At 39.5% G+C, this 13,972-nt stretch overlaps 1 protein-coding gene across 1 annotated transcript; it reads right to left on the bottom strand.

The window, feature by feature from the left end:
* Positions 1-611: 611 nt before the first annotated feature.
* Positions 612-9,969, bottom strand: ccn2b (cellular communication network factor 2b). The gene is made up of 5 exons (XM_063898814.1): positions 9,836-9,969; positions 6,264-6,480; positions 5,517-5,768; positions 3,790-4,040; positions 612-3,065 (listed from the first exon to the last, which is right to left on the bottom strand). Exons 1-5 carry the CDS (start codon positions 9,887-9,889, stop codon positions 2,760-2,762), a joined length of 1,080 nt encoding a protein of 359 aa, XP_063754884.1. The 5' UTR covers positions 9,890-9,969; the 3' UTR covers positions 612-2,759.
* Positions 9,970-13,972: the final 4,003 nt, after the last annotated feature.

Genomic DNA, 13,972 nt, shown 5'->3' with positions numbered 1-13,972 from the left:
GTGATAATCCTAACTCTGAGGTTATTCTACAACAGGCTGATTTTCCACCAGTGGTTGTAACATTAATGCCATGACAGTTATTAATACGTCTCTGGAGCTCTCTCCTTCACACTCTCTTTACAGCGTCTGAAGGCAGAAGTTTCTTTCTGCAGTCTCTAACTGAAGTCATGTTTCACACCGGCAAGCCATAAGGCAGATCTGATTGTACATTTTGAGTAACCGGCATCAGACTTTTACAGCTATACAACAACTCAATTGTGGCACAGGTAAATTAGGATAAAATACAGGGCCTGCCTAAATGGATATAGCAATTAAATGGTGCAATTCATCAAATAAACATTGAACAATAACCTTACAGTGAAAGGGGATTTGGGGCTGGGTACTCCAGCCTTTGAACCACTTTTGTCTTATAAAATTATCTTTGAAGTGTCTGAACTCGGTGTGTCACCGCCTGCAGCTCACAGTTGTTTTTACAGAACACATGAGAAAGCTGCTGCGCTGTTTCATCTAAAATTCACATCTGCTGTTTTTAGAGCACGATCAGAGGCAACAACTAGCACACAGGCAAATTCACGCTTACTATTTTTAGCTACCCAAACAAGAAAAGGATGTATAAAAATAGACTTTATTATTGGAACAGGGCCAAAAGTGCAACAGAAAATAACTCACTCGTATGTTATTTTAGGGGTTTCAGTGAAAAAACATAAACATATGACACAGTTACAGCATTATAACACTGTGATAAACAAGTTGCATAAATTAGAGTACAAAACTGTACACAGTCTTTGTCCATCCATTACTTTTTAAATATAAAGAACATATTAGTAACAGAAATTCTTTAGTCATGCTATTTGTCTTTACCATACTGTCAGAATGAAGTGTAATGCCTTAAATAATGTGAATAGTGTAATTGTTAATAATGTCAAATATGATTTAAACACTGACCCAGATAGATCAGCAGTCAATGCAGGGTATCATATCAAAGTCCAACTGAAATCAAATGGCTTATTGTTTGTTTGTTTGTTTGTTTGTTTGTTACATCATATATACAGTCACTTTTCTGCAAATCATTAGTCCTGTGTTCTCTAGCTAAACAAGACATTTATATTTTTCAGCTGTCCTGCTTAACTCTCTTCCTTATGGAACATAGAAAGAGAAACACTATTCAGGTCTTATTCTTGCACAACCAAACCAACATTTAAAGGGGCCCTAATATGCTTTCAAGTTTACATTAGTATGTAGTGTCTCTCCTGTGACATGTCTCCATGCTTTAATGTTCAGAAAGCTCTTTATGTTTCTCATACTGCCTGTGCTGCAGCACCTCTTTTCACCCTCCGTCTGAAACCAGAGCCCAGTCTGCTCTTTGCTGGCCGCCTCTGTCGAGATTGGTCAAACACTTAGAAATGTCCCACCCCTTAGCCTATCACGTACAATGTGTTAAAGTGCTAGCCAATAGAAGCACAAGTGTTACATAGTGTGGCACTATGTTATGGAAGTAAACAAAGAAGTCCAATGGAGGCGTTTCAGGCAGGAGATGAGTGTGTGGGAGAGAAACTCCGTCTGGAGCGAACACAGGGATTTTAGCCTTTGCAGACCATTTACATGCACACACATCTATAGAACACACTACAGGACAGGGAAAACCCCCAGAAAGCAGAATAGGGACCCTTCAAAGCATATGGATTACATTTGATTTCAATTGGACCTTAAACACAACCAAAAAAATTGTGTATTGTAATACTTTCAGAAATATGTAGCACAGGTGTGTAGCAACATTCCTGCAGCTGCACCTTGAGTGTCAGTAGCTGCTGTTCAGCAACAGTCAATCTCAGATAGATATCTTGAGATAAAACAAACAACGGTCTGTATTGTCCAAACAAGGCATTTCAAATCTGTTAAGATGATGAACAACGTTGGACTTGATAAAATACTTTTAAAGGCATTGTCTCAAGTTTACAGACACAGTCAAGAAAATCAAGCTCTTGGCTCTCGTTTTATATTTAAATATCTAATCCTGCAGACATGTAGATCCTCTGCAGTAGAATGCCTTATTAGTAAGTACACACACATTTATCTTTGAAACAACTTAATAAAGTCAGCTCAAAGGTTAATTTACCTTACGAGCTCAGTGATCTAAGTGTGAGACTGAGGTCACGTGATAACAGCTGGTTGTGTTGTTTGGAAATGGGAAACCCTAGTTTCTGTTCAAAGATGGTCTCTAGCACCAGATGATTTTTGTCTAACTCTCTACAACACCTTGCCAAACGTCATTTTTGAACCGAAATGGAAGGATTTTGCCTAATTACAACCATGTTATCATGTGAAGCTAGAAGGTGGGGCCTAGGAGACTAATTGATTTTGTTGCAAATATTTAGATTCATCCTGAGCTTTTCTTTGATTTTGGGGGTACCAACGCAAACTCTGATACATCAACATCCACTGTTATATGATGGGATTACTATCGGTATGGATATATAGCGAATATGAAGCATCTGAAATCTGTCTTAACATTTCTTTGTCAGTGCCTCTGTCCTCAAAATTGCATACCTTTAATATATGGTGGTTCGTAAATTCTGACGATCTAAGAGCTGCACTTCAATTAAACAAAGGTGAAACAGGAAAATGCTATCTCTTTCTCACCGACCTGTTAATTTAAGGCTGGAGTACACAGAAGGTTTGGCCTAGGTGTAGTTATAAGTTCCAGTTGGTTGTTATAACGGTGCAGTACTAACCTATATGTCTGAATGAGTGTGTGCATATCACATATCGTTCTCATAGTCTCCAATCATCCTCCGAGTGTTAGACGCCAGGAAGATGTCATTATCTTGTGGACATTCATGATGGCAGGAGCAGGTCTTGATAAACATCATCTTTTTGGTGAACACTTCTCCCTCTGGACACTGGAACTCCACCTCGGCTGTGATGGTGGTGTGTGGTTTGCAGCAGCGATTGTCGGTGCAGACACCACAGAACTTTGGTTTGTATATCCTGGAGCTGGAGCAGCCCGACAGCCGGAAGCGATACCCTTGCTGGGCCTTTGGTGTCCGGATGCATTTCTTCCCCTTCTGTGGGACAGATAATCAGACTTGGATGTCATGAGTAAAGGTACTTCTTAATATTAGTTTTGACTCTTGTGTTTTAAAGTATATTATTAGATGGCGTAATTGAAAACTAGATTGTGATTTGTCAATTTGGACATTCCGATTGTTAACTCCTGACTACTGTCGCTAAGGAGAATAATGTTGCAGTAAGGTTGTGAAACATTTGCTATGATTGACCTTAGCATTCTATAGTATTAATGAAACTGAAATGACGAGACAGGAGCTTCTTTTCAGGTATTGGTTATTGTTATTGTTCTGTGCTGTTGAGTGCCACAAGTTTCAGGGCTTGGTCCTTTTTGATTTTCTTTGAACATTGGGATATCTTCCCCCACACATATAACAACACTGACTATCACCCCCTTGTTGTATTAATACATGTGCAATATATACCTGGCTGCTTGACCTCAGAACTGTTTCTGAGGTCTATTTTTGAGTATTTTGTAAATTACGTGATTTTTTTATATATATTTGTATTTTGGGTGTAATATTAAGCTTTGGCTCTTTCTGCTGTACAAATGAAAATGTCCCCCTCTGTGGGACGAAGACAGGTGTTCTAATTCTGATTCTAATTCTTATACATGATGTAAAATGTTCACTTCCTGTTGCAGGAAAATCTTAGCTGCATCCTTGTTAATAATGAAAGGTTTTACTTGTCCAACGCTATCGATTATTGAAGGGAAACACACACCTTGATTTCTTTGTCCTGCTGGGTGTTGCAGGGCCGGACTATGCACATCCTTCTCTCTCTTTCCAGCTGGCACAGCTGGTTGTCGTTGGTTACACGGGACGAGACTCCCATGTCGCAGGTGGCCGAGCACTCACTCCACTCTGTAGTCTGGACTATACAGTTATCTCTGGGACTCTCTGCCTGCGGTCCATTAGGAAACACCTGCCTGAAAACTGGATCTGAAGAGGGTAAGGGGAGAATCTGAGAGGCTCCTGAAATAAGAAGCGTGAGAAAGGAGAAGTTTGGGGGGAGAACTGATTAAAAACGTAAATTGGTGTTTGGTAACTTTAAAAGGAGACAGCTCATGAGGTGGAACAGGTGTATTTTCATGGTGAAATGTATCCCCAAAAGAAAAGGAAACTATTTACAAGATTAAGTAACTATAACCCGAAATATACTTTGCATTATGCTGTTGATCTGTCATTAGCTGTGGTTTGAGGTTCAAAGTGGGATTATACCTATTTAATGACATTCTACGGTCAATGAACATGTTGTCTGGGTCAAGATCCCCAAATCACTTAAATTAAATTGATGATAAAGTACAAAAAGCCAACATAGGTAATATCTACTGGGGGGTGGGGGGTATTGAATGTTAAAGAAAAACAACCCGTGGTCTGAAGTTGATCCTAGAGATTGCATATGATGTATATCTTGTAGCGATGTTTGTGAAGATGATGAAGAAGTCTCTGGAGACACCAGCTTGTATATAATAAGGTTTATCACAAACAGCATAGTATCATACCCCAACACGGGCCATGCGAAGTTCCCAGAGCCAATTTGGAAGTCCCCCCGAACTGTGTTTGTGCATACAATTTATAGGAGAAAATGTGTGTGCGTGTCCAAAGTGTGTGTGCTAACATGTGTGCATGTCCAAAGTGTGTGCTCACCTACGTATGTGCATGTCCAAAGTGTGTGCGTTCACATGTGGTGATAAATAACCATGTGTGCCCCACTAAAATGACACGTGTCCAGTCATAGGGGCACCCTAACGTATTTCGGAGGTTGTTATGCACTCTCCTATTGGCCAACATTCTTCCTACCCAACCTATGACTTCAGAGAGATTCACAGATTTAATACACCACACATACAATAATAAATTCTGAATTCCTTGGACATAAACATCACAAATATCAATAACAAAATGCTGTCTGACTGTTTCCTATGACATAAAACAACTTTTTCCTTGCATACTACAATGACATTTGTATGAAATGACTTTGTTGACATACTTTACTATGACTTTTTAAAAATACTCTACTATGATTCTTCTGTAGTACTATACCCTTTACAATAAAACTTGTTTTGATAATATTTTGAAGAATGTTGGTTTGAGTTGGCATACACTAATTAAATCCAAATTCAAATTGTCAGCCTCAGAAAATATCCTATAAAATATGAAAATTATCCTACATTTAGTTACGCTGGCTTGGGCGGGTTAGCAGCATGAAAGCTGAATCCGCATTAGAGCAAAAACTGATATAATGATAGCAGGGAGACATAATGTCAGACCTTATTTAAGTATGGTATAATATTCTGTGTCTAACATGATTTATTTATATTCAAAATACAGTTTTTGGTAAATTGGTCCAATATTTTGACCCAGACTGAAATTGAAAATTAGTTAGGCTAATAAAGACAAAGATAAGAGCAAATTACTATTAGTTTATGTATAAGACGTGAGACTGACCGGCCAGCACTGACTGGTATTGGTGGTCCGGTGGCGTCTGCGCACACACCCACTCCTCACAGCACCTCCCGGGGATGTGTATGCGCTGTGGGTACGGACAGTCAGGGGAGGGCAGCAGGAAGGCACTGGCACACAGCTGCACACAGCCTATCTCTCCGTTCATACACACACAGCGGTGCTTACAGCTGGGCTGGAAGGACTCCCCGCTGCGGTAAATCACCCCCCCCAGGTCACATGTCTGACCCTCCTGAGCTGGACACAGACAGAAAACATGATATATAAATATAAATACCACACATGATTGCTTATGGAACACCTCAGTAGGAACATTTCATTTACATAAAATATAAAGTGCGTGGTTTAATCAAATAGTGATTTAAATGAATGATATTAGTATTACCTTTGTTATTTTATTTCAGTATACGTTCTGTAATAAAGAACATTTCACCTACCAGAAATTAATCTATATTATCTTTACTATATGAAATTGCAAAAGTTGCACAAAAAATGTAAATGAAATAGCAGGACAGACAGTTCAATAAAATGTTATAATAAATCAGGCAAACATACATCATACTATTGCTCAACCATCACTTTTACTGTAGATCAATCCCAAAAAGTGAACTTCAAAAACAATCCCCCTTTTTAAAATGATAATATATGCAATGTCCTGACAAGAGAAAACAACCGCTGAGTCTCAGCACCAGAGGGAGACACACCATCATAATGTTTTCATGAAAGTACTACCCATGCAGATGCCGATGTCGGAGTCGCTGAGCAGGGTGTACTCGCAGTAGAGCTGCTTGTGGTGGTCGCAGGGCTCCAGCAGGGAGCAGGGGTCCCCCAGCTGCCGGGCACACACCTTACAGCAGCCACAGCCGTCCAGGACCAGGCTGCTGCCCAGCGCACAGGGCGGGGGGGCTGCAGGGCAGGAACAGGCCTGGGAACAGTCCTGGGCCAATGTCTGAAACACACACACACACACACACACACACACACACACACACACACACACACACACACACACACACACACACACACACACACACACAGGCTTGGGTTTGAGTTTTTTTTCAACTCATTTAATATTAATACAGTCCACGTTCAAGAAAGCAAATTTGATTGAAGCAGGAGGGCAGAAAATATGGCTTTAACAAAAAGTCATATATATATATATATAATATTATGTACAATGAAAGAAATGAAATGTTGACATTAATTAAATGTATTATGTCAGCAAGTTACACGTAATTATATGAGGTTAGTTGAAAGCAATAATATTAAGTTGAACCTTATACAGGGGCTAAAACAGTCATACAATACCAGAAAATGGAAGAGAAAAGAAATGCCATACTGGTACATATACGGACCACAATTCAATTTACTTTAATAATTTTTTAAAAATTAATCAAAAACTATGAATGACAGTTTATTGTTTTAGACATACATATTTTTGGTTAACTGAACTTATAAGGTCAACATTTTTATTGGTTGTTAACGTAAGTTTGTGTAATTTGTTGAATTGTTAATGAGAAGTAATAGTTGAGAGGTGTGAGTTCAGTCTACTCCATATTTAAACACTGATCATCACTGAGCTGTGGGATTGATGGTTGTTGATTTTTACACAAAGTGTTGGTTTGCGTAGTTGGTGACTTCAGACCATAATTGGGAAGTGTGTTTGGACGTTATGAAGCATTTCGTGATGGAACATTTTGTGCAACACCAGCTAAATTAAAAAGAGTGATCTTCTTAGATAGGGAATTTGTATGGTCAAATCACATTAAACAAGAAGCAGCAGGAGAGAAAGAAAGACAATGCAAAGAAAGGATAAATAGAAACAGAGCAGAAAGTCTTAATATTTTTAAACAAGAGAATGAATAAGTCAAGCTGATCAGGTAAGAAGGAGACACATGAGGAGATGTTGTTTATCTGAAAAGTTACATCCACATCCTTTTTTCAATTCAATTTAAAACGCAGGCTGTTTGGCCATAGTGTGGAGAACACACTTGGCTGTGTAGTAACTGTTGTGTTTGTGAAACAGAGTGGAAAGTAGTGTTGTATTGCAGTGCTTCAGAATCTCCTGGAAGTGGATGGTGTCTGACTATTTGCCCGAGAGCCAGCAGTGCACATCTCATTTCATATGACTCACAATGGAGACACGCATAACAACAAATGGACCAGTTAGAGCGAATGGTTATCAAGAAGAAGTTATTGGGCCTTGAGAGAACTCGACAATACTCTGAACAGGAACAAGGACTCTGCAGATATAAACCCCCAAATTAACAACCTGTACCACAATTTACACAGAGCACATAATATGGGGGTTGGGAGCTCTGTTAGCAAACAGCTTCATGGTGAGCGTGTCAGTAGTCATGGTCAACTTATAAAGGCCATGGTAATCTTCAGCTGGCAGCCAGACAGTTCATGAACAAACCATTGTGAAAGCAAATGATGCTAATAGTCAATGCTATGCTAAATCATTTTATAAACTAGGAGTGTAAAAGCTGTGATATACCTTTGTTTAATATGATCAATATATGTCATTACATTGTGTAAGGCAAAAGGTGTCACGTGTACAAATGAATAATCAATCTTGAAGTTCTCTGAGCTCTACTAAACTCTCGGGTTCTTGCTCAGTGTTTGAGTTTAACATCCCACAACTTCACTGTGTTTAGTTCACTCAGCGCTGTCATCAAACAGCATTAGGCAGTTCTTTTTTCTTAGTTAAATGGGCACTAATAAACCCACTGTAAACCTCCTCTCAATTAGCAAATAGCAAAAAGACACAGGGAGAGGCTAGCTGGTGAACGTAGGACCCTTCCCTGTATCTATCCAGCCTTTTTAATAAAGAGCCTATGATGTCTTCAGTTCCTTAAGGCTCTGTGGGGGCTTTTGCACCCCACCCGACCCATCCACAAACATGGACCTTCTATTATTTACGATGTTTGTTGTAAAAGAAAATGTGCCATGCACTCCCCATTCATATGTTGATTAAATTGAATCCCAGAGCCAGCAATTCTTCAGAGATCCAGCCTCTTTATTTTACACCCAATGTGCACCGGAATGATGCATTTGACTTTAAAATGTATTCATGTGATTTTTCTAAGTGAATGATATTTCTAATTTAAATGAGCTATTTTATTTTATTAAATAATTGTGATCTCATTATTAAACAGACATCCTTATTATGATTTTGTGTCATCCCTAGAATATAGAGGAGCATTTAGCTGCTGAAGTGCTAAAGTGCTAGTTTCCACTTGAGTGTCAAAATAACATTTGGAAGCAAACACTCCTACTGAATGATCACTTGGCTCTGTGTATGTGGATTGGCAAATAAGTAACTATTTGCTTGCATACATAGCAATTTATAGAGCCATTACATGCTTATTTATGGCTGTTTTCATGTTTGTTGAGTTGTTCCCAAGTGACCAATAAGATGCAGTACATGTTGTGATTTCCTGCTGCAACCCTCTTATTTCGCTCCACCTCTATGGTTAGGGAGAACAAGCAGGCACTTTCTCATGCTTTTTCCCCAGCTGGACACATTTAGGGAACTATTACTGCTTTGGGAGGCCAGTAAAAAACGTTCTGTCTATCAGATATGAGGACATGTTAATGTATATCTTAAAATGTGACATTTCAAATGAAGTTCCGCTCTCTGGCCCCACAGTAGCTTTGGCACAAGAAGAAGAACATACAGCAAACACGAGGAAAACCGATCAACAGTAAAGACTTGTGCAAAAGAACTACAGTAGCCTACTGAAGCTATGGCAAGCAAACATGTTTTCGACAATAAACCATGTATATACTATTAAAAAAGTATGAAATGTGAGAGGTCAAGTGAGAATACACTTTCCACAGAGATCAGAGTCTTTGTAGAAGTGAGGCTGCTATTGTTTTGGTCTGGTGTCATGGCTGCACAGAATGCCACAAGATGGCGACAGCAGACTGAGATCAAATGGCCCGCAAATATTTTCCATGTTTTGTTTCCTTCCACTATTCAGCATCAGCCCAGCAGAGAGGGAGCAGGTTTAAGGGAGAAAAACATGAGAGCAACAGATGGGAAATACTAAGGAAAAATACTCCATTGTATTGCGGTGTAAGAACTGACAGAAGTTCTCTGCATTTTTACCCAAATGCAACATTTCAGAACTTTATTATTATAAATGTGGCTCTTGACAACACTCTAAATTCACATGCAGACTGAAATGCACATTTCCTTTCAGATTTTCACAGAACAATACCTCCATCCTAACATGAGTCCATCCCAAATGACTTATTTTCATCAAAGAAAATGTGTTTCTTAAAATCAAACTTACCGATGAGATGATAAGCAGGAGAATATAGAATGTGTCTAAAGATCCCACAGACATGTTTCTGTGCAGGCTGCAGTTCTCTCAGCAGTACTGGTTCCTGGGGCTGGGACAGGCTCGCTTGTGTTATTCTCCTTGCTGCAGACTGATGAAGACTGGGAGGAGGACCGGACTTAAATACCAGCCCTGTGGGTGTAGCCGGAGAAACCAGAGCCATGCCACTCTGCTGTGAGAGGTGAAAATATTCCAAATCAAATGGCTTCCTCACAAACAGACTCATGCTCACATCATTAGTTCATAGGGGTGTTGGGGGACAAAGTGGAAACTAACTAGTTCTGAAGGTTAACTTCTGAGTTTTTGTAACCTGGATTCTATTTTCTCATGTTGTTGTAACAAAGTGACTAATGGGACAACTATTTTTATAATAGTTCCAGTAAAAGCACTTCAAAGTTGGTCCAATAAAGTTTGTTTTTGCTACTAACAGGCTCATGCTGTTATTAGGACCCTATGGAGAAATAAAACCTTTCCTTTTCCTTTTGCTTGATGTGGTAAGTTTGCTATTTTTTTATGCAACTTGTTACCAGAAGACAGTGGACAGTGTGAGGACACTCTAGACCCACCAGAAGGACTCCAGGACTTTTTTATGAGGAAAAATAATATTTGCAGTTCACATAAGGCGGCCCAAGTCCACTGTTGTCAATGTGCACGCGCCTATTGGCACTACTGCTGCCCTCAGATCTTATGAGTGTAAACAATGCCGGGCTGTGCATGTTTTTCAGCCCCAGTCTGTCACTGGTTAGTTGTGTTGGATTACAGAAAGTGTGGCTCAGCTATCTTGAAGATTTGACATGTCAAGTGTCAATTCACTGAGGGGATAAGGTCGAACGAGACTTCTCCTTCAGCGAGACTTGTGACCCAATAACAAACCGACAGAATTAAGGTTAAAAAAAGGTCCTACCTTCTAGAGGACATGGTCATGTCTCTTCTGACAAAATTATTGATTGTAGCATTGACATTGCAAGCCATGGCATAGATTCCTTGTGACAACTATCTAACGTTGGTAAACTACTTACCAAAACTTAGCTAACAATTATTCATTCATCTTGTATTTAACTAGGAATGTTCCATTCAAATACAAGATCTCTGCTTCAAGACGGTCCTGGAATTGAAGTTGGAGTCTGATGCCCGTGGTCTTTTCTTCAGCGTTGTTGATCTTACCTGCAATGTAGTTGCTGTATCTTTTTGGATTATTTTGGCAACCTTTAGAGTCTAATCTATCTGCATTTGACAGTTTCAACACTAAAACCACTGAACCTAATCGTTACACAATTAAAGTCAACTTTTCAGGACAACTAGATAACGTTCGTAAGCTAACTATTTGCCAACATGACTTAGCCAACCCTTATTAATTCATCCTTTATTTTGCTAGGATGGTTTCATTCAGATAAAAGATCTAGTTTACACTGAAAATGTGCTAAAGGTCCCCTATTATGCAAAATGCACTTTTTGCTGTCTTTTATACATCAATATGTGTCCCCGGTGTGTAAGGAGACTCACAGTGTCTGAAAATACAAACCTCTCTCTTTTCCTCCTTACCCACATCTCTAAAAACGGGGTTTGCTGCCGATATGACGTTAAATTGGAAATGTGGGCTGGCTTTACATTGAACTTCTGGCAACGTCCCGTCCACGTGACACGTCTCAACCTATCGTCCACAATAGCTACAGTGGCGAGCTGAATCCCCTCCTCAGCACCTCTGTGTGTTCAGCAGGATGTCTGCAGGAGGGATTAGAGTTGTTGTATATAATACATATAATGTCTCTGTTCTAGTGGTGAACACTGAGAAGTGTTTCAGAAATAATGCTGGATGTGGTTTGGAACATAATATGGCGTTCAATCACTGCAGCGTTTAGCTGAGTTTCTCCGTCAGAAACCTCTCTCTTCAGACAGAGAGATCATGACGCTCCAAAGGGGCGTGGCCAGCAGTAGCTCAGCTCAAATTTAAAGAATCACAGAATCAGCACTTCTGAAAACAGGGCTGAAACAGAGGGATAGCGGACATGCTAAAATGCATGATCTGTTTGGTATTTTGAGCAAAACACGTCAGACACATGTTTTTTTATATACATATTTGACACCTACAATATGCCATAAAAGAGCATAATAGGAGACCTTCAAAGTTAACGTTAATTAAATGTGTTATGTCAACAGATTTCCCATAACTGTATGAGGTTAGTTGAAAGCAATCATATTTTGTTTAAAAAGAAATCTTCTCACATAATAAATTGGATTAATGTCAACGTTTCAGGTTTTTTTTCAAGGTGTCAAGTAGCAACGTGTCTGGTGGCGGTGCCAGTGGTCTTTTCTTTTGTGTCGTGGATATCACCTTCAATCTAGTAGCTGTATCTTTTTGTTTGGATTCTTTTGGCAATCTTAACAGTCATATTTCCCAAGTTTTATTTTTTTGTCCATTGGCATACATAATAAGGCAATTATAGAAAATCGTAAAATGAGGTGTAAGCAGTCCTTGTTGTGTTTACTGGCAGACTGCTGCCCTTCTGCAGTAAACACATCATTAAATGTTATTTGTCTCTCATGCCACATTACATAACACCTGTGTTCTGATTACAGACTGGTGACATGATGCCGCTGAATGAGTTACATCAAGCTGGCACAGAGCTGCTCCCATCAGACTGACATAATGTTTGACCTGTGTAAAGCACCATCATTTACCAAGCTCTACATTTCAGTGTGTACTTCATCAACAGATATGGCTCTTTCTTTAATAATAGTTAAGCCAAAATACTGGCACATGCACACACACATAGCTGGCAGTATATGATCATGATAATAAGCGGTTGAAACAGTAGAACAGAGAATGATTACCAGCCTGGACACTTCAAAGCTGTGAAGTAGAAACCATACTAAACAAAATGCAGGGTAAAAGAGTCCTGTCTTATATTGTGTTTTACATAATGTACTTTACCCTGTGCAAACATCACATGTACTCCAACGTCATAAAGTTTGCTCGTGACAGCTGTTATTGGCCAGATCAGGTATAACAATAAAAAGGCATACCTGAAGGAAGTAGATGAACTGACCTGCAGAGGTCAGGATTAACTGCAACCTATTTCAACTAGATTAAGGAGGTATTTGGGTACTATAAAAACAAAAACACGAACGTGGTGTCCAAATCACCAAAGGCCTGAACTGGGCATTGTATACTGACTCTGTGGAGAGAAAGGCAATGTAAAGACGGAGTTACCTCTAGAATTTAAGCATATTCCGGGTATCCCCTTAAATACCCAGGAATTCAAGAACCTGCTTTCTCTATATGTTGATATCGGTTAAGACTTCTTCTTCTATATGTCAGCCCTTGAGCCCCTGACAGAGAAGACATACTGTTAGCCAAGGAACAGCTGAGCATCCGTTGGGCCCAATTTCAGCTCTGAAGATATTCCATTCACTTGCCGAAACTCTCTGTTGGATCCTGCTCAACAACCACAATTTTCCATACATCATTCGCCAGCTGTATGCTTTCCATCATCATCATCATCATCATCATCATCATCATCATCATCATCATCATCATCGCCATTGTGTGGGCTCTCTTCCCTCAAGTCTGCCTCCGTTTAGCTCGGAACATGGTAGGACCCACTACCTTGAGTGAAATCCTAGGCATTATCCGGGATTCTCTCTTTGTTTGCATGGCATTTTTTTAGTAAGATGTGTATGTTGTGAGCTTTATGTCTTCAAATTTCTTTAGTTCTTAACAAAGTCAGTGGTTTTGTGAAGGATTGGCTGGTGGTTTAATTCAGGCTAACGTTTGCATGTGTGTTTTTATTCATTGTTTATTGTGATGTTTGGTCTTGGTGCAGCAGTTTTTTCCATCTCCAGGTATTATCTCCCAGGGAAGACATTTTTTGGGTCTGAAGTCTGCACTAAAGCAAAAGAATACTCCTTCATTTGGAAGACATTGAGTATTTTGTTGTATAACTTTCCCTGGTGATCAGCGATTCTTTAACCCCGGGCCCTTTGGTATTCATATGCTCTCAACAAACCACCTGACTCCACAGCTCGATAGTCACAGCATGATATGCAGAGTTAATTACATCCTGTGTTATTGTACAATAACTGATGTCG

This window comes from Eleginops maclovinus, chromosome 13 (assembly GCF_036324505.1).
Source record: "Eleginops maclovinus isolate JMC-PN-2008 ecotype Puerto Natales chromosome 13, JC_Emac_rtc_rv5, whole genome shotgun sequence".
In the NCBI taxonomy this organism is placed as follows: Eukaryota; Metazoa; Chordata; class Actinopteri; order Perciformes; family Eleginopidae; genus Eleginops; species Eleginops maclovinus.
This window is presented reverse-complemented; position numbering and strand designations above follow the sequence as displayed.

What these genes read in the sequence shown, in the direction of transcription:
- ccn2b (XM_063898814.1), bottom strand. Translation starts at nt 9,889, where the DNA reads ATGTCTGTGGGATCTTTAGACACATTCTATATTCTCCTGCTTATCATC. An exon ending in TCCTGCTTATCATCTCATCG is followed by an intron (nt 6,481 to 9,835) that starts GTAAGTTTGATT and finishes TGTGTGTTTCAG; the next exon opens with ACATTGGCCCAGGACTGTTC. An exon ending in AGCAGGACAAAGAAATCAAG is followed by an intron (nt 3,066 to 3,789) that starts GTGTGTGTTTCC and finishes TCTGTCCCACAG; the next exon opens with AAGGGGAAGAAATGCATCCG.